This window comes from Anomalospiza imberbis, chromosome 2 (genome assembly GCF_031753505.1).
Source record: "Anomalospiza imberbis isolate Cuckoo-Finch-1a 21T00152 chromosome 2, ASM3175350v1, whole genome shotgun sequence".
Classification (NCBI taxonomy): domain Eukaryota; kingdom Metazoa; phylum Chordata; class Aves; order Passeriformes; family Viduidae; genus Anomalospiza; species Anomalospiza imberbis.
In genome coordinates, this window is record NC_089682.1 from 11,163,288 (window position 1) to 11,190,738 (window position 27,451).

At 39.9% G+C, this 27,451-nt stretch overlaps 1 protein-coding gene across 21 annotated transcripts in view; it reads left to right on the forward strand.

The window, feature by feature from the left end:
* Positions 1-27,451, forward strand: part of DMD (dystrophin) — a 1,045,484-nt gene that overhangs the window by 996,312 nt on the left and 21,721 nt on the right. For 17 of the 21 annotated variants that reach the window (XM_068179791.1, XM_068179794.1, XM_068179795.1 and 14 more), the window contains 7 exons: positions 3,348-3,514; positions 5,603-5,714; positions 10,701-10,837; positions 11,608-11,646; positions 16,147-16,212; positions 17,505-17,570; positions 20,638-20,796. In XM_068179791.1, coding sequence (XP_068035892.1) covers positions 3,348-3,514; positions 5,603-5,714; positions 10,701-10,837; positions 11,608-11,646; positions 16,147-16,212; positions 17,505-17,570; positions 20,638-20,796 — 746 coding nt within the window. The remainder of the gene's footprint in view (positions 1-3,347; positions 3,515-5,602; positions 5,715-10,700; positions 10,838-11,607; positions 11,647-16,146; positions 16,213-17,504; positions 17,571-20,637; positions 20,797-27,451) is intronic. The other 4 variants (XM_068179792.1, XM_068179814.1, XM_068179811.1 and 1 more) reach the window with 2 other exon arrangements.

Below are 27,451 nucleotides of genomic sequence, written 5' to 3' on the forward strand. Positions count from 1 at the left end.
CTAGCACCACCCAACTTCCTATTTCCCCATTGTTTCTGCAGAATAAATACTGAAAAACAGATGTCTAGAACATAATGAATTTGAATGTCCTCCATAACAAATTGTTACTTGTAAGTTGGAAAGCCCTTAATGAATTTTACTTTATGATTCATTCTGTTATTACCATAAAAATTGTGAGTTGCACAGAAATGTGTTCAAGAGAAGAACCATTAATATTCTTTACAGCTTGATCTTGTTGCTTCAGATATGAATTGTATGAATTCAGCCTTTTTCCCATATGTAAAATCTTCAGCTGCTGCCTTACTGGATTTAGAGATTATTAAAAAAATTGTAATAGCAGCTCAGGAGACAGTCGAGAACTGTCTGTCCTGTACTGTCTGACCCTGACCAGCTTTTCTCCACGTGGCTTTAAATCTTCATGTAATATAATTCAGAACCAGTTCTGATACATTTTAATGCACCTAATCTCTCGGAGCACAGGTTTTGTACAGCCGCCATACGGAGCTCTGGCTAGGCAGCTATTGGGACTGCTGGCAATTGACAGTGACTGCAAAATTAAAATAGATCTAGGGTGTTACAGAAAGTCTTTCATTGCTGCAGCATTTTCCCTGCAAATTTAAAGCAGCTACAAGTGGAGAGCAGCGCTTTGAGCGGCTCATTCTTATTCTGACTGCAGCTTGCACTGCAGCATTTCTGTACACCTCATGTTTTTCTATTAGGAATGGTATATTAAAGAGATCCTCTTAATTTTTATTTTTTTTTTGAGGCTTAGAGGACCTCTGTATAGAAAGTGTAGTCTGCTAGGCAGGGTAATGGTTGGCCAGTGTAGATGCTGGCTGAAGCTGGATCCCTGGGTGAGTCACAGAATGTCTCTCCCCTGCCCCTTTTTTGGCCTACCTTCCAGCTGAAAATATAGATGGTCATGTTTTAGAAGCATGCCTTTCACTTAGGAGTTCCAAAATTAATTTAATTCGACTGAATTCACTGATGTACTGGGGCAGAAGGCAATATCCACTGTTCTGAACAAATCCCCTTGCCAGTGTTGACTGGACTTTATTGTGCTTTTGATTTTCTCTGTTTATTTTAGGGGGGGCCTTCCTAAATTCCGCAGCTACATGAGAAAACAGAGAACTAGGGTTTAATGCCGAAGACTTCAGAAGTGTTTCAATGTGTGTTCCATTTAATAGAATCCTTCCATGAATATCAAATTGTGAAGGACTTTATCTGAATAATTGTAGATATGTTCTGATTTGATGTTTTTTACCCCAAACATCCAAAAAAGGATATTTTTGACTATACTGGAAGACCATGTATATGGATCCCAAGTGTAGTGATAGGAGTCGTTGGATGGTTCCCAAATGAGCACCTTAAGAAGGAAGCTCTGACCAAGAATCTTTGTTTCTGATTAACTAAAGTATTGCAGCAGCATTTTAAGTCAATTTTAATGCAGTTCATTATTCAGGGCATATTACAGGGCTTGTATTTCACATCTTTTTTACAGGGTTCTATCTGGGAGACTGCATTTTTCTTAGCCTTCAAATATTGATCAGTTAATTTGTTTGTCAAGGTTATAAACAGTGTTAGATTTAAAAGAAAATAAAAAAACAAAACTACAGCTAATTGGTTTTCCCTACAGCTCTCTCTTCTGCAGACCAGTTGGGATATTTTCTTCTCGAAATTCGTTGCTAGCATTTTTAATGGAATAAAGTTTTAGCTAGGCTATACTAAACTCAGTTTCAAACTAATGAGAAACTGGACAAGTAACTGAGAGCAAGCATAAAAATCCTCAGCACTCAATCCCCTATTCATCTTGGTCCATGTACATGATACATTAATGCTTATTATTTATTTAAGTCCTTCAAATGGGTTTGGAACCACAAAGGAAGACAGTCAGCCTTGTGAAGTTTAAAATATAAAAGACTGGCCCACCGAGAGCTGTATTTGAAAGCATAGAGAGAAGGGAAAACAGAAGATTTAAATATATTCAGACCATAAATATGCTGTTGCTGTGGGTAGCATGGAAGAAAATGTCTTGAGGAATTGGAATTAGCATGTAGTGATGGTTTAGAGAAACAGAGCACGATGTTATCCCTCTTCATCACTTGGGCTGTTCCCTGTGCGGACACATCCTCCCTTCTCCCACCCTTCCCACTAGAGCCCCTTGAGGTTTCCACCTGATCTATCACCTCGCTTTCAGCACTGAAACCATCTCCCAGTTTCTCAGGTAACAGTTTTGTGCAGGCTTCGTGACACCCTGCACGACAGAGGGCTGTTTCCTGTAAACACTGACTCCATCATTCCACTCCACTGTTTTCCTTTAAATCCCTTTTGATGCTCCTTGCCTTTGTTCTGCACTGTTCTTTGCAGTGTGCAGCCTGCTGGTACAGTGTAACCTCTACCATGCACAGACATGACTACTGTACCCTGTTTCCTTGTGGGTTTTGTGTCTTTGTTTTCTTTTTCCATACTGTGGGTGCTCTGGGTAGGGATGATACATCATTTTTTCAGTGGTGTATGGTGCCTGCCACAGTGGGATTTGGCTCTGTGACTGAGCTGCCTTGAAGTTACCATGGAAGAGATACCTGAAATGTCACACTGGTTGGGATGGGATGGGATGGGATGGGATGGGAAGGCAGCAGAGGAATGGGTTTGCTGGGAAGCATTCATTGGCTCTTCTGCTGTTGGTAAAGACATGAGTGTGGGATGTAATGGAATCTGAGAACGTTATTTTGTGGGACAGAACTGTATTGTGTTTGCAGTCAGTGATGGGAAATTTAAAGAAGAGGTGGTTTGAGGCATTTAAGGAGAAAGGGTTTACATGTTCAACAATAGGCTTGAGAGAGATTTGAATGATTTCCTTATGTGTGCATTATGAAAAAAGGTCAGTGTGATAATGAAAAATGTTAAGGAGAAAGGAATTTTGATCAAAAGACATGCAATTTTTAGGGCTTGGATAACAGTTTTTAAAATAGGTGAGAAGCAGTGCTATACGGTCTCAGATAAGAGAGACAGAGAATGTGAGATCAGGCATCAAAGGTGATCCTGTAAGTGGATGATTTTCTCTGTGACAAAGTACATGGTAGTGCTGTCTATTGTAATAGAGAGAATAAGAAAAAGAGAGATTTGAAATATTAATAATGGTTTTCAGTTCCTGGCTTGAAGGCAGGATCCTGAGATTTTTTTATTTTTATTTTATTTTTTTTATGAGTAGTTGGACTGGGAGAAGAGCTGGAGTATATTCTTGGAAGAGATGTGGAGTTGACAAGAACAGCTTGAACTGTTAGTTAGCTGGTGAGTAGACAGATCAGTTGTGCTCAGCCCCTGTCATTTTTCCCCTTGTGCTGCAGGCCAACAACAAACCAGAGATCGAAGCAGCCCTTTTCCTGGACTGGATGAGGCTGGAGCCACAGTCCATGGTGTGGCTGCCTGTCCTGCACAGGGTGGCTGCTGCGGAGACCGCCAAGCACCAAGCCAAGTGCAACATCTGTAAGGAGTGCCCCATTATTGGATTCAGGTACAGACTCTCTCCCTTTCAGCCACGTGTGCGTCTGCTTGGTGGATCAAGAGCTCTGCCTGATTCCAGGAAAATCAGGAGCTCCATTTTATAGACATTTTGTTCTTGGAAAAAATAATTGTGATGGGGTCACGCATGAGAGTGGCACCTAGACTGAGTACAGTGCTGTGGGACTTGAAGAGGACAATAGTCATCTCTCAGTTAAAATATGGCACTTCCTCTGTGTCCCAGTGTTTCCATGCCCCAACAAAAGCATTGTTGGATTGCACAGTAACACAATTTGCCTTACATTCAGCGTGTCCTATGCAGTTGCATTTTCTGAATTGGATCCTAATGAATTGCTTTCTGTCATAGCATAAAGCAAGGAAGTGCCTTGAAAATTCTCAAGCATGTAGAAGCTACATGTGCATTTCTCTGGGAAAGAATGTTGGTGGAACATTAACCTGGAGTGGGGGAAATGTTGCTGGTCTATTTAAACATCTGGATTGACACCGTGGTTACTATGGCAATGAATAAGTCACTGTGTTGTAAAATGGCTGTGTGTTGGTGTGCCTGTTGAGAAGCCACTTAAGGGCTAAGTAAATACTCACTTTCAATTATGCCTAGACTTGTTTTATCACTTTGCTTTGCAATAGCTGCTTTGTATGGTTTCTGCCCTTTTTACACACAGTCTTCTTTTACCATTGGCATTTCTCCTTGTGTGTTATCGTGTTGTTTACAAAGAGCTTTCTGTAATTTTGTTTCTAAAATCCAGACAGATAACAGCAGCAAGCAGTGCTACACAAAAAAGCCATCATTTTGCTCTAACCTGGGAGCAGATGAATGTAGCTTTTATGCATGTAGTGGGGCAGTGCTTTCTGCTACAATTTCACAAACAGTGGGAAATGGGGGAAATTTTGAAGGTATTTATTTCTTTGTTTTGAATCTGAGGCTGTTGCTCTAATAGTCTAAATTCTATTCCTTTTGCTTTTTATTCCCCATTAATGTCTTAACTGGGAAGTGATAAATATTGCTGAGGAAGAGCTATGGATTGGATGTGAGTAAATCAGCACATCCACAAAGCCTAATTTTCCAATTCCCAGATGGAGTTTATGAACTACTGTATTACTTACAAGTTTTGTATAAACCAGCCAAAGACAAGTAGGTGGAATTGAAAAGTGCAGCTCTTGGAAATATCAAAGGATGGCAAGTGAATGGATAGTCTGTTGTAAGCACCGAGAACTCGGGGAGCGGACACTGGAGCTCTGTGTTTGTGTCTAATTTTACTTGACTGATCTCATCTGTCTCTTAAATTTATATAACAAATCTATTATCATGATAGTAGAATCTGTCTGTCACAGACTTTTTTTCTCTGTCTTTGCAAGTCATTGAAACCCTGTGTACACACTTGACAAAAAGATACTGTATTGGAAGGCTTTTAGAAAGCTAATACTGTGCACCCAGTTCATGTAAAACAATGTTCTTTTGAGGTCGTTGTGGCTGAGCTGCTTCGTGTATTTGGAACAAGACAGCCCTTATGCCTCCGGCTCTTTCAACCACTTCAGCACAGCAGATACAACAGTTAGCTGCCTCATAGAGCTGATGAGATTAAATAATGGCCCAAAAGTGCATTTGGAGTTTTGCATGGATGGAATGCTCTACAGGAAAATTGTTTTTATAGAGGTGCTAGGAAGGACATGAGGGGGTTGCCAGAGTGACTTACTGAGAGGGCATTACTTTCTTGAATTTTCCTCCTGGAGGACATTCTATTTTAGGAATCATGATGAAGAGCAAAAGATCTGAAGTTAATGTCATAGAAATAAAAAGTGTGGTATTGTCTTTCATATGTTAAAGGTGAGTGAATGTGTAGAAATCTTCATTGTTGCCCAATATTAGAAATATTTTTGAAGATTGAGATCTATGACAAACATATGAGGCAGCAGTACTGTCCCTCAGGGCAGAGGAGTATTAGTATTGCTGGGCATTGCATACTCTGTGACATCTCAGGGAAGAGAATCTACTAACACAGCAAACTTGATGGCCTGATATGAAGCAGTCACATACAAAGCTCTGAAGCCGTGATTTTTTTTTTTTTTAATCCTCTTTTAGGTACAGAAGTTTAAAGCACTTTAACTATGACATCTGCCAAAGTTGTTTCTTCTCTGGCCGTGTTGCTAAAGGTCACAAAATGCACTATCCCATGGTGGAATACTGCACACCAGTAAGTAGCTGTTTTACTGACCCTTACCGTCCCTTCTTATGTAGACAGTAAAAAATTCTTTTCCTGCGTGCAAGGTAATGATGTGTTCGGACTGCTTTTCTTCCCTCCTCCATAATTAAATCTCCTTTTATATACTATACATGTCAGCAATTTTGTTGCTTGGTCAAGGATGCTCCAGTGGTTTGAAGTAAGCTGAAGTTCATTGTTTGCACAATTCTGTGTCGTAATGTATTGTTGTGTGCTAATGACTTGTTCCATGTTCAGTGCCATAGCTCACTTTATGGATCCTCCTGGAAGCACATGATTTGTGCAAATACTCATTCATATCTTGAGTCCCAAGGTTTTCTTCGTATCTTGGGTCTCAAGGTTTTCTCCAGACCAGTGTGTGATTTTTTTTCCTCCTTTCCTCATCAAGTTTCCACTTCACTTGCTTTCTCCCACAACACTATGGTTGCATTTTTAAGTTTTTCACTATTTCATGATACCTTTATATTGTCTGATCACTTGATGATATAAAATGCCAGGGAAGTTCTCATGGTTGCAAGGTAATTTCATTTCTGAAGGGGGGAAGCCAGGGCATTCAGTACAGGATGCTGCAGTGATGGTGTGGTGAGGGTCTTCCCCCTTCTTTCATCGTTCCCAAAAGCACTGGTTTTGCATAAATGTTTCTTTCATACCTTACAGCTGTCAAGGGAAATTCTGCATTTCTCTCTCAGTGTGCTCCTTTTTTGGCCTCTGAGGACCAGTGCAAAGGGGCATAAATTAGAGGCACTCAAGTTAAACTTCCACCATGTAGCAAGATTGAGCTTTCAGCTGCATTTGCTATTGCTTGTGTTTGTCTTGAAGCAGTGCACTCTCATCAGCATTTCCTGGTGAAATAGGATTATTCCTAGTCTTTCATCTGCTGGTAGTCATAAATGGTGAAAAGAAAGCATCAAAATTATACTTGGGCTAACCCCATAAAATTATATGAACAGTCTTTAAATCTTCATCCAAGCAAGAAGGCATGGCCAAAATGAAGCAAAGACTCTCAGCTTTTCTCAGAGACCTAAAAAAGGGAGAAAAAAATTAAGCCCTTAAAATATTATAGTAAAGCAAGTCCAGAATTTTTGTTAGTTTTAACTTAGAGATAGTTACTTGCATTATCTATCCACTTTTACCCTTCAATGGCAATATTCCTGGGAATCTCTGCAATGGCAGCCAATGCACGTTGCTGGCTCTTTGTCAGTGTTCGTTGGCTGTGGTTTTCTGCGCCGTCCCTCGGGGACTGAGGTTGCTGGAAGGACGATTTGCCTGAACTGCTGCACCAGTCAGAGGGAGCTGCTGGCGCTGCCTGGGCAGGTCTGAACAGACTTCTCCATTGCAGGCATTCCTAGAGCAGAATCTCATGATCTGAGTCGTAGGCAGGGTGGGTGAGTGAGTGAGTGAGAGAGACCATCTCCCTGGGAGCTTTCTTTCCACCTGTGGCTGAACCCCTCCTTCCCAGATGGACTGTGGCTTTGCTTTGCACTTTGCCACTCTTATTCTTGCTAAGAAACAACTTGGGAGATTTGTGAGTGATACAAACCAGTATCTTCTGAACATTTTGTTACCCTCTTGATGTGTTTTGAGTAAAGAGAAATAAAAAGGGATTACGAGATGCACCCCCAGCCTGCAGCAGCTCATTGCAGTGCTGCATCCAGCAGGTTTGTGTTGTCCCTGAAAATACAGATTACTAAGAGGTGAATGTGGTGGTGAACAGAAAACCTGCCACCACGTCCAGCCTGCTGGATCAGAATAAAGAGCCATTCACAGCCAGTGGATTTTTCCCTGAACTCCAGCAACCCGTGCTAATGTGCCGTGCCTGGCTGCACAGGCAGCCAACTGAATTAGAGGAGGATTAGCTGGGGTGGAGGGGGAAGTGAATGTGACACACAGCAAGCCCCACGCTTTTTTGTGTTGCTGCTATCACAAAAAATTTACCCAAGTACTGGGGGACTGAGCATCCACTGAAGCTATGTCTAGTTTGTAATTATTTTGTAAACGAATGACAAAGAGTATGCAGGTGGCAGAGCATTTATCAGTCTTCCTCCACACTAATCTCTCACCTTAAAATGCATTTTGGCAGACACAAGACGTGTGATGCCTTCTTTGATAATATCTTTGCAATAATTCACTGTGCACACCAAAGTGTTCTGATATTTTTACTTTCCCTCCCTCTTAGTATCAAGACATTTTTGAGCACTGCAGTCTTTAATTCTGCTTAGGGGAGTTTTGAGAACTCATGCTAAATACCTGAGGGATGTGATAATATTCTCTCTCTTGCAAAAGGTTGAGTCAGAATAAGGGCAAGGCAGTTGCTTGGTCTTCATTTAGACAGAGAAATTGCTACAATTATTCCTGAAAGCAACACATCTCAATTTATTGTTGAAAGAGATAGGACTTTTAAAGAGTTTTCAAACAAAGCATAGAAGACAACTTATAGACTGAAATGTAAATGCAGGATGATTTTTCTGTTAGGGTTTAATGAACAGTGACACATGAACATAAAAAACACCTTGTTGGAAGGAAGTGTGTCAAACTGATAGACCTGTCTTCATCTAGGGTTTCCTCTAGGGCTGAGGTCTGGGGAGGGGGGTTGGCATGGCATTTTCTTAAACCAATCTGGGAAAAGTCAGCTGGTGGTAAAGCTATTCCTGTTTGGTTTCCGAATAGTTTCGGAACATGCTCAACCCATCTGTCTATATGTTGCTTTGACTTAAGAGAGCTGGGATGCTGAAACTCCACTGTTTCTTCTTCATAAACCAGTTCTACTGGGAATTTTGGTCTGGATGATTTTACTCTGAAAATCATATGTAATAAAACATCTGTGGCATAAATCAGAAGGTTTGGCTGAAAATTGCCTCAGTTTATCATCTTGTCCATGTAATAATCACATTTTCTTTGCCTTTCTTGTGCTCCTTGAACATTTTTTAAATGGCAGTTGGATTATATGAGAGTTGCCTGATGCTTTTAGTTGTACTAGAAGATATATTTTCTTCTCGGGATTCTTGTGGTACCAGCTAGATTGGGATGTTTCTGTGCAAACACAGCATTTTGCTGTTCAGTTGCCATGGAAAAGGTTCGGGGGGAGAGGGGGGAGAACAGTCCGAGGAAGGCTGAAGCAAAGAATGTTTCATTTCTAATACCTCAAAACACTTAACCCAAATTGCAGCCAAATGCAATAGAAAGTGTTCTCAACATCAAAAATAGACAGGGCATTAATAAATGGTTATAAATGTCACAGGTGAACAACTGGACAGAAAACTGTGCTTAGCCTATTTATATCAAGATTAATAATAGAAGTTTTTCTGTGTTTCCAGCAGATGTGCTCTGTGTGCTCTCTTGATGACAAACTGGTTAAGAGCTCTCCTGGCAGGCATTGCAGATGGAATTCAGCAGAGGGAATTCCCTCCTCCAGAGGCATGGGAAGGGAGCCACCTCAATAAATCTCCTTTCTGGAGTCCTCTGGGTGGTCTGGGCACACTTCATCCCTCCCTTCCCCAAATGTATTTACTTCTGATGAATTAAGGAAGGGATACCTAATATTACCAAATAATATCTCAGTTTCTTGAAAATACAGATGCTGCTGTACTGGCTCATAGGTTCTGCTGTGTCACTTCTCTGCCAGCCATTGCTTACACTGAATTTTCCTGCCAGACCAGACTGACCAGAAAGGGAGCCAAAATCTTTCCAGCTTCACATGAAGCTCATAGGTGTCATAAATACAGAGATAATATTTGCCTTTTCTGTTTATACTTTTCAGACTTTCTGCAGATATTTTTTCAGGGCATCCTTAATTTTTCTACCTTTTAAAAATCTATGTATCTGTGTTTGAGCAGCTCTGTGAAGGTTGGCTGAACTTACGGGTTCCAGCACATCCATCCCCTCTTTGCAGAAGGCACAGAACTCAATAAAAATGTCAGAAAGATTATCTTTTCTCTGATTTCTTTCCCTTAAATTAGATAGATTGGAGAAGCAATATTGTTATGTGGGTCAGGAGGAACTTAATTTACTGTAAAAGATCAGTACTTCAGAGTCTAGTGTTTCTGCAAGGTTCAGAGAAGGGAGTGCAGCCTGACTGAAGTCATTGAAGTCTTACATTAAAATTCATCAGAAAATTGCCTGATTCTTCGTCAGGCTCTCAATAAGTCTTGAATCTTCACAGCAGACATCCTTGAAACTCTTCCTGACTCTTTCTGGTCTTTCTATGTCTACGTTGTGTTCCTCTGCTGGTCTCTACAACAGCAAGGGAAGCCTGCTGCAGGCAAGGGAGTAGAAAACTTCATGCAAATTTTTCTCTCCTCAGAGTATTGATCTTAAATGCCTGCCAGTTTCACATTGAACAGGTGCAGGAAGAAATACCTGATCTGAGAGCTTTAAGCAGCTCTCACCTGCTTTTTGTTTCCCTTTGAACAAAATATTAATGGCACAGAAGGCTGAGGAGGGAAACTGGAAAGAAAAGGTACCTAGAGGCTTTCATAGATTGACAAGTCCATGAGATGGAGATGCCAAGCGAGTAGTAAGAGTTGGGATCCAGACAGTGAAGCACCCACGGGAGGCATCCAGCCAGGACACACGGACTGGCTGTGTGTCCTCCACTACAGCCATTTTAGTGCTGAACCAAAATTAGGCAGAGCGACCCCCACATAGCCAGGTGAGGAAATGGCAAATTATTGTCTAATTATTGCTTGTTTTCTTGAGATCACCTGAGGTGAGACATGAGCCTCTCAGGGGGTTTTGAAACATCTTTTCTTTCCCTCCTTCCTCCCCACTAGCAGTGTCTGTGTAGTGCATTGTAAGGTGACAGTGATGGACAAATAAAATTTACTGTTCCGGGGCTCAGGCTGTTGGCAGCTCTGCTTGGTGTGATCACAGCTCTTCCAAGTGACCCAGCAAAGGAAGAGGCAATTGAAAAACAGTGACAACCTCATGAAAGATGATTTCATTGTGATTTGTGCCTTTCAGACAACTTCAGGAGAAGACGTCCGTGACTTTGCCAAGGTACTAAAAAACAAATTTCGAACAAAAAGATATTTTGCAAAGCACCCACGAATGGGCTACCTGCCTGTGCAGACTGTCTTGGAGGGAGACAACATGGAAACGTGAGTAGCTCTGAAGTATCTAAGTAGCAATTCATTTGGTACACTATTTGAGCTCCCCAGCTGGTGCCAGCTCCTTTCACTTCCTAAATGCATAAAGCCTCTTTATGTCTTTCATTTCTGTTTACCTCGCCTGGCAGGAAAACACAAGCTGGGCTTCCAGTTGCCATTGCCTTTATCTGCTTTCACCTGTCCTTATACAGGAACTTCAGCTTCAGTTAGCAAAAAAAAATAAAAATACTCACAGTCTTACTGGCAGTCTTACAGAAGTCTAAGCTTGATGCACAGTTTGGAGGCTAATGATACATTCATTAAATTTTTATTTTTTTCCAAAGGGGTATCTTTCCTTGGTTTTATTTTTTTAATTAGGCTGCGGTGTTTGTGACCTTCCTAGATGATTTCTTCTTTTCTCAGCCTATAAATTTAGTCTTACTAAATGACTGATGTCTTAATGGAAAAAAAAAAGCAGTAATGATGCACATGGAGAAATCAATGACTTAACCCAGTTCCCTTTGGTTTTTTACACATTTAATCAGTTGTTTAATGGCAATTGCACGCAGCTTGTTCTCGCTCTTTCTCTCTCTCTCTTTAAATTTTAGATTTCAAGGTTTTTTTCTCACTTTTTGGTTGGTTGCTCTTCACAGCCATTCATGTTGGTCTGTTGGATTTCTGCTTTTTTGTTATCGTGACTTTTTTTTTTAAACTTTCTGTAATTATTTTGCTGCTGAGTTTCTTCTGCCTTTCTCTTCACCTCCTCATTTTTTGTCTTGCAGTCCTGTTACTCTGATCAACTTCTGGCCAGTAGATTCTGCGTGAGTACTTTTGCTGAAGTGTGCTGCTGCTGCTGCTGCGCTCCCTCACTTTTTGTTTATTTCTTTGCTCAGTTTTACATGAGATCATTTCCTTCTTTCTTTATGGTTATTTCCTTTGATGCACTCTCTGAAGGAATGTTTTGATCCCAAATGAGTAGAATGAGATAAACCCTGGAATTTCCAGCAGTCATGGATTTTGTGCTGTGTACTCTTTCTGGAGTATGTATTTTTCATGGAATTAACAGGGGTTTCGTGCAGACCTACTAATGCTTATCAAAGTTTGTTATTTAAAAGCCTGTGTTTCTGAATAAGTGTCAATCCCTCTGAATGTATGCTAAATGCTGTTTGAAAGACAGAGATTGAACTTGATATGGATTTAATTCAGTTTCAGGAATGACACAGTTTTGCAGATAAAGCTATAATTTGGGTTTATGTGCAGCCGTGCACACTCGAGTGCCCCAGTTAATCCAGAGCTCACTGGGTATTTTATTACAGTCTTTTAGATACATTCAGATTTGTGAAGGCAGGTTGAAATGCGGAAATGTTTTCTGTATTTTTTTCAGAAGTTAAAAAAGCAGCAGTTTTCAGCTGTGGAATAGATTTTCATTCTTGCACCACTCCAGCAGTTGCATTGTCTTACTGTTGTAGTAATAGCCTCAGCATAAACTAAAGACAGATATATATTTACCATTGTGGCATTTGCTACTTCTAGTGTTACACAGATGCTTTTAGAATAATGTTAATTAAGGATCAATTTTAATTCACATATTGATAACTAACAGGAAAGATTTTTTTATATTTCTATATGGTGAGATGTATATGGCTTGCACCTCCATTGAACTTTTTGTAGAATAAACAAGAGTGAAATGTATACACTGGAATATTGATTTATAATTTTTGTTGGGAGCACAAACCTTGGGAAGCTAAGGGAAGTGCTCTAACTCTAGGAAATTTAAGCAACCAAGAAGCACATCTATTACTGCAAACCTCATATGGCTGAGAATTCACCCACAGAGAATGCCAAAAGTCTGGGGGCAGACTGAAATAGAGGGGCTTTGAGCTTGAGGATGCACTTTTATAGATGCAACTATGGATCTAGATTCCTTATATTTCAGAACAGTTGCAAAGTTAAAAGTAACATTTGAAGAAAGCTTGGATCATGTGGAATGCCATCGCTGTGTCTCACATAATATGAAACTAAGCTGTCACAACATGGTCATTTCTAGTTACTTACAACAGTAGCATTGTGGTGTGCCTACATCAATAGATTCACACAAAAGGTTTGCTTTTACATTCTACAGAGAGTTTAACTCACATGTAATACTTGAGAAAATGAGAAATACTGAGGAGCAGGATTTGTGCAGAGAGGTTGCACTCTTTGTCAGACTAACTCAGGTATCTTCCAGAGCGTAATCATTCCATCTGGTCTGACAAGGAAGCAGAAAAATAGGAAATTAATAGTGGCTGGAAATAATTGCCCTTAATTTTGTTCTGCTAACTTTCTTTCTTTCCTTCATGCTATAGCACCTGACCTGCAATTCAAGTTGCTGAGCTACCCAGGTTTAAAGCTGTTTCTCGCTTACAGGGTGACTCCAGCTTCAGCAGACAAGCCAGTTGTCATAAAACTTTGCCATGTTTTCTACACTCATGCCTTTTTCTGGTGCTCTCATGCCAGTTTTCTGGTTATCCTTGAAGTGCCTCAGAAAAGCATCATCTGGCGGCACTCAGCAATGCTAGTGCTATTCTGACGCCAACATGTGGTTTACATAGAACTGCTTGTAAATAGATAATTTTTTTCGTTGGAAGTTAATGGTTCTTACTGCTTATTATCCAGTATTTTGCCCAGGTATGCTGCTTGCCAGGCATTAAAGGGACAGTTCACTAGTTGTGAGAATGTGTATCTTTTTACTTGAACTGTGATGGTACAATGATACAAAGACAATTTACTTGTTTCTACACTTTCAGGAAGCATGAAATAAAATGCTGAACAAAGAAAAGCACCCTCATCCTGCCAGCCAGGTCTCTGGGGGTACAGGGCATTGCAGGAAGGTGGAGTTTGCCACTTGGTCACCACTTCACTTGACTAGAATTCCCAGGCTGCTCCTGCAGACCCCAGGTTGAACGAGGCAGCTGTGGAGCCCTTGTAAAAGGGATGGTTATCTTGTCTAAATATTGGCTGTGTCACTCAGCCTTCCTGCTGGCTGTTTGAGCTGATTAGGTGTGCTGAGTATGTGTGCTCAGAAAGGAAGGACTGTGAGCTCTAGCACAGGTGCTTGGTCACTAAGAGTATGTAAAATACAGCACAATCATTCTCAAGTTTGCTCAGAGACTGGCAAAAGTACCTTTGAGCAGCTGAATTCAACACAAAGTAATGCTTCTCCAGCAGGTTTGCTTTCTTAAGCAAACTTCTAAAAAGCTGTTTGAGGTATATCTCCATGGCAGTATGTTCTAAAGTAGAGACAAACCTGGAATGGTAGTCTCATTCCCTGCTTGCATCTGGCAGAACCAACTCCAGCAAGTTACACATCATGTTGTCTTTTAAAAAACATATCTTTTTATATGTATTACTCAACTTGGTCACTTCTGAAGTTGCAGCATCATTTCAAGGCAGCAAGGATATATTAATGCATTCAGGCCTGACTTTTTGCCATGCAGTACTGCAAAAAGAGACATCTCATTGCTCAGTAGGTCCCAACCAAATGCTGTCCCTTCTTTCAAACTGGTACAAATACATGTACAATGCCAAGGTGATAGGCACTGAGAGAATGACCCAACTCAAAACTGAAACTACTTTTAACACATATTTCCTAGTCTATGCACAGTATTAGCATCAACATTTGTGTGTGTGTTGAAAACAAGACTTCTTCTTGCATTGATGGTAAAGTTAAGACCAGCTTAACATCTGCTGTATGACAAAAAAAAAAATAGAAAAACTGTGGGTAAGTTCAATTTATCAGAAAACCATGGTTATCCTGCCTCATGATCCACTGCTCTAAAGAAATTGCATCCTTTTCCCCTCCCTTCCCTACATGTCATTACACAGAATGGGATATCAAGTCACAGAGAAGCGATTGCCCCATCCTCCTTGCTGCACTAAGGAACTCTGTGAACTGAGTTTTTATCCTCTGGTGTGCTGTAGTAATGCTTGAATATGTGATGAGTAAAAGTAGAGGCCAAAGTTCATTTTGAAGACAAAATGAGATTTGTTATACTTGGCCTATAATGTCTTAAAGAGGAAAAACTTTGCTGTTCTATGAAAAGAGATATTAATGATGATGCTTGATTTGTATACGTATCGAGCATACAGCTCTATGGTTTCAGAAGGATCCTAATCTAGAGCCCTTTGGAGGCTGATTAGAAACCTGGAAGCTGAGAAGTCCAGTAGATTTACAGCAGGATTGTCAAACTCTTAACATGGGAACAGAACATTACAAACCAGAAGATTATTACAGTTTTGGTTTATAACCAGTAAATACAAAACCTGTCAGATTGTGCAATGCAACACAATCACTTTTGGGCAGTCCCAGCCTGAACCACAGTATCCAACAATTCAAAATGGGGAGAAATTCCTTCCTCAGTCTGGAACTAATCAGGAGTTCCAGAAGGAAAGTCAGCAGAGATGGAATAAAGGGGAGTTGAAATTCAGCCAAAGTATAAAATTGCCATTCAATTTGGGAAGCTGCATCACTTTTTGTTAATCTGGCACCTCTCAATACATGTTAATTGGCTAAATCCCACGTGGCAGCAAAGGGTGCTGTCTGAACTGCATAGGCAACATAATTTAATGTTGATGTTTTCCAGAGGTGAGGCTATAAGAGACAATACTCTAATTGTCACAAAAAGTCCTATGAATTGTTTTCATCAACAGAAAACTGAAGAGGACCTCATACCATCTATCAGACAGAAAACCCAACATAACTTAGTGTCCCCCTGTATAACACACTGAGCTACCATTGAGATTGCAACTCTTGAAAGACATTAGGCAAAATCATCAGTGTCTGCAGTGTGTTATTAAAGGTTCATTTCAGACATTATATGCTTCTTGTATTTATTTCTAGCTGCTTGTGAAATAATTCTTAAAGGCTCCTTTAAGTGGGATGTGCTGGAAGCAGGCACTGGAGCAGGGTGGGAGGCACAGGAGAGGTTCCCAGCAGGACATTGGCAGCCTGTGCAGGGCTGCATGTGAAGCAGAAATGCCAGTGAAGGAGGCAGGTGTGCAGGGAAGACCAGGGTGAAAGCTCTTCTATAAATCCTTTGGGAGTTGCTGTGAAGAAGAGTCGTGGCAACAGATGGATTGCAAATGGTCAAAAATCCCCAGTGTGACACCACAGAACATTGCACCGATGGCTTGAGGAGGCACACGCAGCACCTGGAGTTCGAACTTGCTTTTTATCAAACATGGCATAAGGCATAGAGATGTGAGGGTATAGGCATGGCTAAGTGTCTTTTTACTTTTAAAGGGGTATTGTTTGTGATTAATCAGTGTTTTCTGCCTTATAGGCCTGCCTCGTCCCCTCAGCTCTCACACGATGATACTCATTCACGCATTGAACATTATGCTAGCAGGTATGAGACCAGCTGGATGTTAGGCAGATCTTTCTCTAAAATTACTTGAAAAAAAAAAAAAAGAAGAGCTAGAGGCTACCTGAGCACTTCTTAAAGAAACATAAAATTTGGGGTTTTGCTTTCCAGGCTCTGGGATGCAAGAGCATCATGTGTGGTTGGTGTTAACCAGCCTGTCCTTGCATGCCAGAGCACCTGTGTGGTCAGAAATGGTTTTTAGGTCCCTTGGGGTCCTCATTAAGCTGTGTGCTCAGTTACTGATACTTTGATAGGACCTGTGGCAATAAGACAAGAGGTAGTGTTTTAAACTAAAAGAGGACAGATTCAGACTAGATGTAAGGAAGGAATTTTTGCAATGAGGATGATGAAGCACTGGGAGCAGGTTGTCCAGAGAGGTGGTAGATGCCCCATCCCTGAAAACATTTAAGGTCAGACTGGACGAGGCTCTGAGCCACCTATTTGAGTTGAAGGTGTCCCTGCTCAGTGCAGGGGGGTTGGACTGGAGACCTTTAAAGCCCCTTCCACCCCAAACCCCTGGTATTCTGCAATGAGTTTCATTTTTAATATGGACCCTGATATAACAGTACAAATGAGAAGAGCAGAAACCTCCAAACTCTCATATGAATCTCAGGTGTCATTATAATGTTAATTCACCTCATTAAATATCATAAACAGGATTTTTCATTGATTTGGAGGATTAAAATAGTGATATATCACTGCTTTAGTTCAATTCTCTGCTTTCATACTGCTCCTAAGAATGAAAAAGTGGATTAATGGCACAAATGTGAAAATGTTTTTCTACCAAGCAAGTAAATTTTCAAGGGCTGAGGTAATGAAAAATAATTATTCTGGCCTCTTTCTCTCCTCCAGTATCACTTGATCAGAAGAGGTGTTTCTGAATTATGCAGGACGTTTAGGAGGGGCTGAGTGTGAAAACTAATGAGAAATGACTGTTTGGTCAATGACATTGCCGGGTACAAAGCAATTTGTGTAATCCCCTGGCATCTTAAGGCTTTTCTTTGATTTTGGAATTAATTAATAGAGAGGAGTTGGAATATAACCTCAGAGAAAGGAGTAAAAACTTGGAAGTGAGTTTAGCCAGGCCATTGCAGCAAACAATCTTTTGTGATAGCTTATTGCAAAACCTTTTGGTAATCAACAGCGAGTGTAAATTAATTTGAGTGTCAAACTCATCAAAAACATCACGCTCTTTAATTCTTTCCAGAATGTTAGATCATACAAAGTTTTTTGAAAAACATAATTGGTTTTAATGAGTCTTTTTTATTTTTCCACAGGCTAGCAGAAATGGAGAACACCAATGGTTCTTACCTAAATGACAGTATTTCACCTAATGAGAGCATGTAAGTAGGCTGTTTTCATGGGTTTGAAATGTATTTTCTTGGGAAGGTTAATAACTTGAAATTTTGTAGTGTTGAATTTGCATGGCCATGTATCACATCTTTTTCAATTTAATGATGTGCTCATGTCCTTTCAATTTGTATCATAGTGTCTGGATAATGTCTTCTAGCTTAATACCAAATTTATGCAGCAAATGATTGATACCTTCAAAATTAAAATTATTACTTTGTTTCCAAAAATTACTGATGTATTCAGCAAATAATTTCCATGTTCAAAATATGGTCATTTTCTGATGAGTTCTAAGGAAAAAGATATAAAAACCCCTCCTATCTTAGTTCAAGCTTAAGCATGGTTAAATTGCTGTAAGCTAGAAAATGTTGGTGTGGGAAAAGTGTCATACAAAACATAAGTGAGGCTAAACAGAAATCTTTGGTGTACAAATACCTGAAATACATTGCAAGGGTAAGCCAGGAGGAACTGATCATCACTGTGAAATACTAGCAGTAGTAAACTGTAAGTTGGACAGATCACTGCCAAGCATTCATTGTATTACTTTAAATGTAGCATTACAAATAAAAGTTTTGATTTTTAAGAAGTAGCTAAATCTGATATCTCACTGAAACCCTTTGTGGTTCTCCTCTGATAATATTCTGGTCTTGTTTATTCTCTGAATAAGAGGGCATAGAACTAACTGTGGGTAATGTTTCTGAAGACAGCATGGAAGCAGCTATGTCATGGGTGCGTTTGAAAATTTGATCTTGGTTCATTAACTGTGTAAGAGAAGCCATAGCATGGATTCTAAATCAATCAGATATGAAAACCCCAACTACTCTAAAAACATTTTGATCTATTCTACATGATCTTATCCTTATCACAGTTTAAGGGATGGATTTTTTTGACGATTCAGACAATTAAATCGTAGCAGTCCTTTACAACACAGAATTCTGGCCAATTTTCTTTCACCTAAATTGAGATTCCGAATGAATAGCATTTCATGAGGTTGACTCTGAGCCTGTGAGCTCAGAATATTCTTGGATAGCAATAAAGCTGTTTCTTTGTTTCAAAATAGTTTCACTTCTGGCTTGGTAGGATTGTTGACTACCAGTTTTGAAAGAAAATCTCCTGTAGAACCAGGTACATTGTTTTAAGGCATTGGTAAAAGGGGAAAGTTAAAATGACCCCTCAAAATTAATATCAATGCAATGTCAGTAAGTTTCATGCAATTAATGAAAACTTTGTTTCCAAGTCATATGTTAATTCTGTATTACTATGGATAGTAGTAATGCTCTAATAGATGGAATTTTGTGTTGTCTCACCGAAATATTTCTGTGTCCTTGTCACAGAAATCATGCATACACTGTATCTCTTGTATTACAGTTTGGTCTTACTGTTCAGTTCACTTTTTCCATCAGTTGGAAGTTGTAATGTAGCATGATTCAATTAATAAGTTAACTATCCAGTTTGTTCCTCAGTTTGTACTATTAAAATGAGAATAAAACTGTGCATCTTGAATTTTGGTAGAAACATTATCCAGATAAATACAAATTGCATCAAAATCAAAGCTTACCATGAATTCACAACTGTAATTACTTCGGTTTTGCATATCAGATTATGCCTAAGTATTATTTGTTATTTTTGCGGGGTCTGGATTATTTGGCTAATCAGTACAGGTAGAGTGATAAATGGAAACAAGGAAGGCAGGAAATAAAAACGCAACATATATATTTATATATCACAAAACGTTTCATTAGGTAGTGTCACTTCAATGATGTATAAAATATCTGTGCAGGCTGAAGATCACACAAAAAGAGTATGCTTGTAAAATGACATTTTACTGCAATAGTTATGTCACTTGTTCACAGTTGATTCACTTAAGATCTGTAGGAACATTTATAAATGCAAAGGAGTGGTTTGAAGGAAATCACAGTTGAAGTGCTTCATGAAAAGTATAAATTTAGGAACTGGCAAGTCTCTCCTTTTGTGAAAAAATAATACTTCTCTTTTATGAACTAATGTTAATGTGCTCTATGTTGCTTTGGCACTCCTACAGTCATAAAATTGCATCATTAACATTTTCAGGAACAAATGCAAACAAGGAAAATTATAATTTTTGAACAATAACAGCTGTTCAAAATGCCTGTTAAATTCTGGTTTAGCAACATAACAGGAAAAAATCCTAGACTAACTAGACTGAATGGTTTTGTTCTTTGAAATCTCCAACAGCAGTGTCATTTTTATTGACCTTGTCCTATGGTGTCAAGGGAAACCTTTCATGGTTTCTCAGTGACTGGTAGTGTAAGTTGCATTGCTTAGGGCTTGGATGCATCTCCTCAGCACCTAAACCACACCTAAAACAATCCATGTAGTTCTGGGAGGTGATTGAGGTCTTAAGAATTGTATTTCCTTTTCTCTTCCAGAGATATTCCTGTTTTCAGATGCCAGACAGCTTCTGGGGCAATAGTTATAAAGAGATCCTATCTATCAAGCAGAATGTATTTGTGTTCTGACAGTGTACATCACTTTTAAATTTAAAAAAAAATACAAACATCTGAGTGGAAAATAACATACTTTTATTATACTAGTTAAGGGTTTTTTCTTTGTTTGCCTAATTTAGAATTTTATAGAGAAAACAAGATAAATAAAGCACACACTTATTACATAAGGAGAGTTTGTAGTTATAAAAAGAAATGCATTGCCCTTGCTTGAATGACCCTTCCACAATGCAGATCAGGCAGTAGAAGATTGCTTTTTTGTGCAAGCAAATTCCTAATTGAAGTTTGTCAAAAGAGGAGAGCTGAGGTTGTCAGCTGTTGCAAAACTTGGCTTTAGGTACCTAAGAAGCAGAGAAGGAGGGAGGTGGTCTCTGCAGAGAAGGAAAATTACCAGAAACTCAGTGAAACAGGTCAGCAGATTTTGCTTTAAGGTGCATTGCTCTGCTGTAGGTTATAAAGAGTTCAGCAAATCTCTTTGTAAGAAATGAGAGACTGGGAGTGAATCATCTCCTCAGATTCACTGTGAAGTTGAAAAGCAGGAAGGGAACAGCCTGTTTTCTCCTCCTCTGTTTTCCAGTGATGATGAACACTTGTTAATCCAGCACTACTGCCAAAGTCTGAACCAGGAGTCCCCCCTGAGCCAGCCACGAAGCCCTGCCCAGATCCTGATTTCTTTGGAGAGTGAGGAAAGAGGGGAACTGGAGAGAATCCTCGCAGACCTGGAGGAGGAAAACAGGTGGGTTATACCACCAGCTGCTGAATTTGAAGTAAAAAGTCTGCAAAGCAATTCTATATTTCTAGGGATAAAATGAGTTACAAAACTGGTTTTTTCTGACAAATAAGTAATTTCATTGTGGGTAAAAGTTGGGTCCTCTTTCCTTTCTCTTTGTTTGGTGTTTCTTGTTGCCATTTCTTTAGTCTTTCAATACAAAGTATTACTTACCACTTCTAACTTCAAATTTACTTGAAGTTATCTTCTTTAATCACCATTCAAAAAACCCGAAATGGATACTTGAAGCATCACAGCACTGCAGTCCTATTTATACAGTACTCTGGAATCTTGGGCCATCCGCACAAAAACCAGGAGTTCTTGACCTTGGAAGATTGGTAATTACAACTGTGAATTACCAAAACCACTCTGTAAGATATAAATCATCAAGGTATAAATCAGTTCTACCAAAAAAACATGGGTTTGTTTGTCTTCTACTACCTTCAGCTTTTACAGTACAGTCTGTTGGCATTTTCATGCTCTTTTTTTCTTGCTTCTGTAAGAGCTAGGTACTTCTGTTTACATTGAGGATTTAATGCACTAATCATTTACCTTAGACTTGTCAAGGAAATAGTGCACGAGTTGGTAGTGTCATAGATCTTCTCTCCATGTATGTCTTCTTTGGATGGTGCTAATCAATTACAGTGGCTTCATCAGAGACTTTTTATCAGGAGGGTCTGGGAGAATGGAGAAGATGGTAGGCATCAAGAATGAGGACAATGTTTCACGCAGAAAGCTGTAGTAAACAAAGCTCTTGCTTACTGAACAGCAGGGAGATTTCCTTTGAAACAAGCCACAAACTTCCTACTATATAGCACATAAAGCCCAAGTGCTTTCTGAAGTGAAGAAAAATCAGTATTTTGAAATAAGACATCATACTTAGCATGTTCAGGACTGTAGCTAAGAAATATCTAGTAGCTAGTACAACACAGATGATAAGATAGCTTCGTTTCCAGGACATGGGTGTTATTTTTTTAAGCAGCATTAGGTAGTGAATTGTGGAAGAAGGAAAAAAATCATAAAGGTTTTCTCTCTGTATACAAAATAAGCTGCCTAGCAGAAAGGAGGGTGACTTTTAAGGCAGACTAGTTTTTTATTAGAAAGGTAGTATATGAAAACTAGTATAACACGGAGCTAGATAGCTAAATAAGCTAAAAAACCCTTTAAGAGTTCATGCCTTAAATATCTGCATGGGCTTTATTTAATTTAGCAATTACTGAGGGATGGTAACAGATCTCTGGCAGGAATTACAGCTTAAAAATACCGGGTTTGAAGTTTGCCAGTCCTGGATTAAACTAGAGCTGTAGTCTCTAAGGTTGATTTTCTCATTTGTACTACTGGAGGCGCAGTTATGGATGGGCTGCCACACAGGCAGCCTTGCCTTTTGTGAGTGCTCAACACAGCAGACACAGAGAGCTCTGACTCTGTCTCACAGTGTAGAGGTCACTCTGCTCTGATTTTCATTGATTATGACAAAATCATGACTTTTGTCTCTGCAAACTGCAGTAAATAACTTGTATGTAAAATGTTAAGGTAGCTGCTGAAAAGTGACAAAGTTCTTGTTGTCCTGATTGCTTGTCACAGCCAGATAACCATGAGTTTATGGATGAAACACTGATTCCTGTTTAGAAAAGTAAGTTCTTCAGACAGGATCAGTCAGGAGGCATTCGTGTAACTTGCCTACTTCTAAAAACAGTCTTGTCCCTTTAGAGTCCCATTTCCTATTTGTTCTCCTCCGTCGAATTTGTGCAAACCTTTCTTGGCTGTTGCCAAAGGTAATCAGCAACCTGACACCTAATTCCTTGTGTGAACCTGGTTCCAGTGGGTGAACACATCTTCCTTCCCATGCATTTCCTGAAACACCCTCCATGTAAGCTTTTGTTTCTGCCTCAGGATGAAGACATTCCTTTGTTCACAGCGTGCATCTCTTGCCACTGCTGAGCTGGATGTGGTGCAGGAGTCACCCTTTCCTGCCTGTGTTGACATAACTCCTGTTGCATACACTTGTGATAACTTCTGCTAACTCAGGTTTAGCTCTCTCTGCTGTGTCTTGTGCACTTTTACTGTAAGAGTCAGGGCATGCAGTCACTTCTCAGCAGCTCCCAGGAAAGCAGCCACAAGTGATGCCTCAAGTACCAAGAGGAAATTGTGCTGATACTGGTACCTCATTGTAATTTCTCTTTTTCTTCTGCTCTCCACAGTTTTCTGCTTTTTAAAAAAGCCCTTTTCTTTTTGCTTTGTCTCTTTTGAGCCGTTGATTGAATTCTGACCTCCATTTGGGTTTCAGCTACAGTTTCTGGCCTCCCAAGTATTTCTATCTTGACTTGTTACTTAAATTAAAAAGACTCATTGAAATTGTAATTCTGAGGTTTTGCTTTTGGACAGTTTAAAAGCTCTGTTGCCTATTTTGAATTCTTCTGAAATGCATTCTCTAACTTAGAAATTAACCTAGCTGTGATGTGGTTCTGACTTGGGTTTTGTCAGTTCCAAGGACCTTTTGTTAGATATTCATTATTTATCTGCTAGCATTTTAAGACCTTGGTGCTTCTGTAGCTTGTAAGTATGACTTCCTTAAATAATGTATGGCTAAGATTTTACTGCTAAATAATTTATATTTGTTAAAATGTGAGCATTTTAGAGAACATTTTCAATGGCTGAAAGTGTTTTATTTGAGTTTTAGATCTTCAGGCTTGTGCTGAGTTTTGCATCACATGGAATATTGTGATAAGACCATTTCTGTATTAAATAGACAAAAAGCAATCTTGCTATTTGAAGGCATTATTATTGTGTTGCAATATAAAAGAAAAACGCAATTATAAAACCCTCTCTAAAACTATTTCCTCATGAGTGGATGTATTTCAGAGAGAGAGAAGACAAGTTTTTGTTGTCCATCTAAAGCAGTACATTACATAAGTTATACAGTAGGATAGGAAGTACAGGATGTACTGTAGTGGCGTTGAATAGAAAACGTGGTTCTGCAGTGACAAAGTCAAAACTTTTTGCAAAGAATTAAAATGTCTTCCTGCTATTTTAATGAGTCAGGAAAATGGATATTCCTAATATTTTAGTTGAACTGAGGTCTTGTATGTAAGAGGGAGACTTCTCTCATGTTCTCTCCTCTTCCTCCCAGCTCTGAGCTGTCCTGGAACAAGAACTAAGTAAATGAGATCTCCAGTCAGAGCTACTTGCCATTCCTTTGCTTTTCCTGACTTGCAGTGGGAGTGCAGTGGGCTGTGTGCCACCAGAGAAAGCACTGACACCCTGAATCTCAAAGCTGCCCTGTGTCGGTGTTCCTCCAAATCTGAAGACTGATGAATGGCCTCCTCACATAAGTTCCATCTGTATAGTTGCCAACAGCAAGAAAGTGATGCATTTCTAAACATGCTGTGGCTCCTCCTGGTATTTGTTTTGGCACTGAAGAAGGGGAACTAGATCTTCTGAGTGTGAAGCATCCTGAGTAAACACTGTCACTCTAGTGAGGGACAGGGGGTAGGTGGTTCAGCTACCATCTTTGTCTGTTTCTTCAGACCACTGATTTTCTGCAGGGAGATGAGAAATAACATGAATTTGCAAATTCTCAATTGCCTTTGAGTGGACTACTCAGCAAACAGAGTCCACTAGGATTTCTGTCACCAGGCAATTAATGCTGCCAGTGATAGATGTGATTCATAATTCATACACTCTTTACTACTCAGCTCTGTGCAGTTGCATAAATCAAGGTTACACTGCATGCTTCCTATGTTACTTTTCTTCACAAATGCCTCAAAGAGTTGCAAGTATTGTAAATGGAATATATGGGGTTTTTTGAATATTCTCTTACTGAAGAAGGGTTCCTTTTCCCAGTGATAAGCACATGCAGCAGCACTGTTTGTTTGTGACAGCCAGATGTCAAAGTCACCCAGCCTGAGCCATGGTGGTGGGAGGTGAGGTTTCCATGTACTGCCCGTGCTTGCTCAGTTGCATTCATTTAGAGAGGAGCATGTTTGTATGTGCCTTTCTCTTATGTCCCATTTTGTGGTGAAAGTGTCAGAGAGTGCCTCTCCTCAGGACCCTCAGGGCTGTGGCCAGTGCCTTGGGTGCCTGGCTCGCAGCAGCAGTCCTTTTCACCACACAGCTTAAAACTGTTCCAGAGGGAGGAATAAAGGCCATTTGTTCTCTCAGGGTACTCTTATAGCAGTTTTCAAATTCTTTCCTTCCTTTTTAATTTTCAGCTTTTTTCCATTATGTTAATACACCTCTTCATTGTGGTATGTTTAGATCCCAGTTATGATATTATTGATTGTGTGCACTGCACATCACTCTTATGGCTCTGAAGCTACGATGAATCTCAGTTCTCTGGATGGAGGACTGTGTAGCTGGACTGAAAAGGTGCAGCTGGAAAACTCAGTAATACAGGTGCACTGGGGAAACCCACATGCATCCTTCAAAATTACATTTCTTTGTGCCAACAGTATTATAGTATTTAATTACAGAACTCCAGAACTCCCAAATCCAGACATACCTCTGGTTGGAAAATGTGCAATATCTTTTACTTTCCTTTTTTTTTTTTTTCTGTAGGCTTTCAGAAAGATTTTAAAATAATTTTTTATCAGATATTGAAATGATTTTTATCTGAATTACTCCCTGGTCCTTACTTGTATTTCAATACCACCGTTACTGGAAGGACTTCTCTATATTGATACAGGTGGTAATTGCAGATTTCTTTGTAGCAAGGTCTGATTATGTTGTAAGTATGACCAAGTGCATTTATTCAGCTTCCCTTAGGGCGATGTTTTATCTTTTGCTTTACAGCACTTCAAACTTTTGAGTGTGCTGTTCATAGAGTATTGCGTGTATTGTGCATCTGGGAAAATCCTCATGGGGTAGTGATAGCCACTGTGCATGGACATGGCGAAAAGCAGGCTTAATGATCATTCCTGTATAAACTTTAGTCAGCAGTAGCACCATGTGTAGTGAACATGTTGCCATGTTCATTCCTATTCCCTTTTGTATTTTTATTAATTATTCACCAGTTTGTTCAGCTAGAAGTATCAGAAGACATTAAGTCAGGCAGAAGACATAACTTACATGACAATATCTATTGCCAGTATAGATAGCCCTTTTTTTTTCTAGATAATTTTCATGAACTTGAAACTCTGTATTTCATTAAAACAAAAAAATTGATTAGAAAAAAACCTCTCTATAGTTATCGCTCTTTGTGTGGGTTTTAAGGAGAGAAATCTTGAATTTTGGAACAGCCTGAAGTTAAAAATGATTAGCTCATTTTATAATAATGTGAAATTTCTGCACAGGAGGGATCATGTAGGTCAGACATCCCTTAGAGATTATCTTGTGGGCAGTGCCACTGTCCCAGGTGAGGACATGTCCATCATGCAGCTGCTGAGGAGCTCGGGGACCTTTGAAGAACAGTCAGTGGCTTGTCTTTGTCCTTGGCATTGCTTTCTCACCCGTGTGAAATGATGTGTCCTGCCTTCTGGTCACAATAAAGTTCTTTTAGAAGTGTTTTTTTTGGGAGGTTTCCGAGGTGCTGTTACGCTTCCAGACCAAACTGTCAGAGTGTGTTGTGGTTTGCAGGCAGAACTGGAAAAAGGTGTCTGTTCTCACAACCTCAAATAAGAGCAAGTTGGAAAAAGTAAAATCTGGGTCACTGCTTGTGATGAGTAAGCAGTTACCAGAGCACTGAGCCGTTTTTCCCCCTCTGGGAAGCTGTAAAAGAGCATCATAGCAACAAAATCCCAGTGCAGTTTGTTAGGCCTCCCTTGCCTATGAAATTTCTGATACAAGTTACTATTTTTGCAGCTTTGGACTGTTACCTTTAACAAGGTTTCAGTTTCTTACCTTCTGTGCTTTCCCTGCTTGGTAGACTTTTTTTTTTTCCATGTAGAACACTATAGATCATATTAATCTATGGAATGTTTTACTGAAGTAAAATTGGAGTTTTATGGAATAAAAGAACAAGCTTAGCAGTGCCATAAAGTTACAGTAGTAGACAGTAGCACTCTAGGCAGGACAAAGAAGATGAAAATTATAGCCCTAAAAGCCAGTGCAGTTCAGTTTAACAGACTGGGTCACTAATTCTCATCTTCAGTTGATAATTTTAGCCCTAGGCTGGAAATGCATTTGCAGATCTGAAGAGAGGAGAGTGATATGACCTGACTGACGGCCAAGTTCTGTGTTTTGCTCTGCCTTTTTGTGTGGCTGCCTCTCTTCTGTAAAATAGATCGGCCAGCCAGGTGGCACCTGCTTTGACTTAGTGTTTGCGAGGTGCTGTGATAACTCTGAGTCCTCCTTTAGCACTAATGACCCCTCAGGTGCAGCCATGTGTGGAAGGGAACTGGCAGTCCCTCTTCTGCTGGGAAGGATAAAGGGCAGGCAGCTGAGGGAGGGCTGAGCCCAGGACAGACCAATCCTGGCTTCAGGAGGGTATCTGGAGCCTCCTGCATGAGGTGCCCTGGGAGGGAATCTCTCTCCCTGTGAGTCCTGCTGATGCCAAGAGCCTTCAGGCAACTTGAACCACAGATCCATCCAATACCAGCTCCGTGCGGATCTGCAAGGAGTGAGCCCACAGGTGCGTGGATTCAGGAGAGGGAAAGGCAGCTGGTGCAGGTGAGCCCTGAAAAGT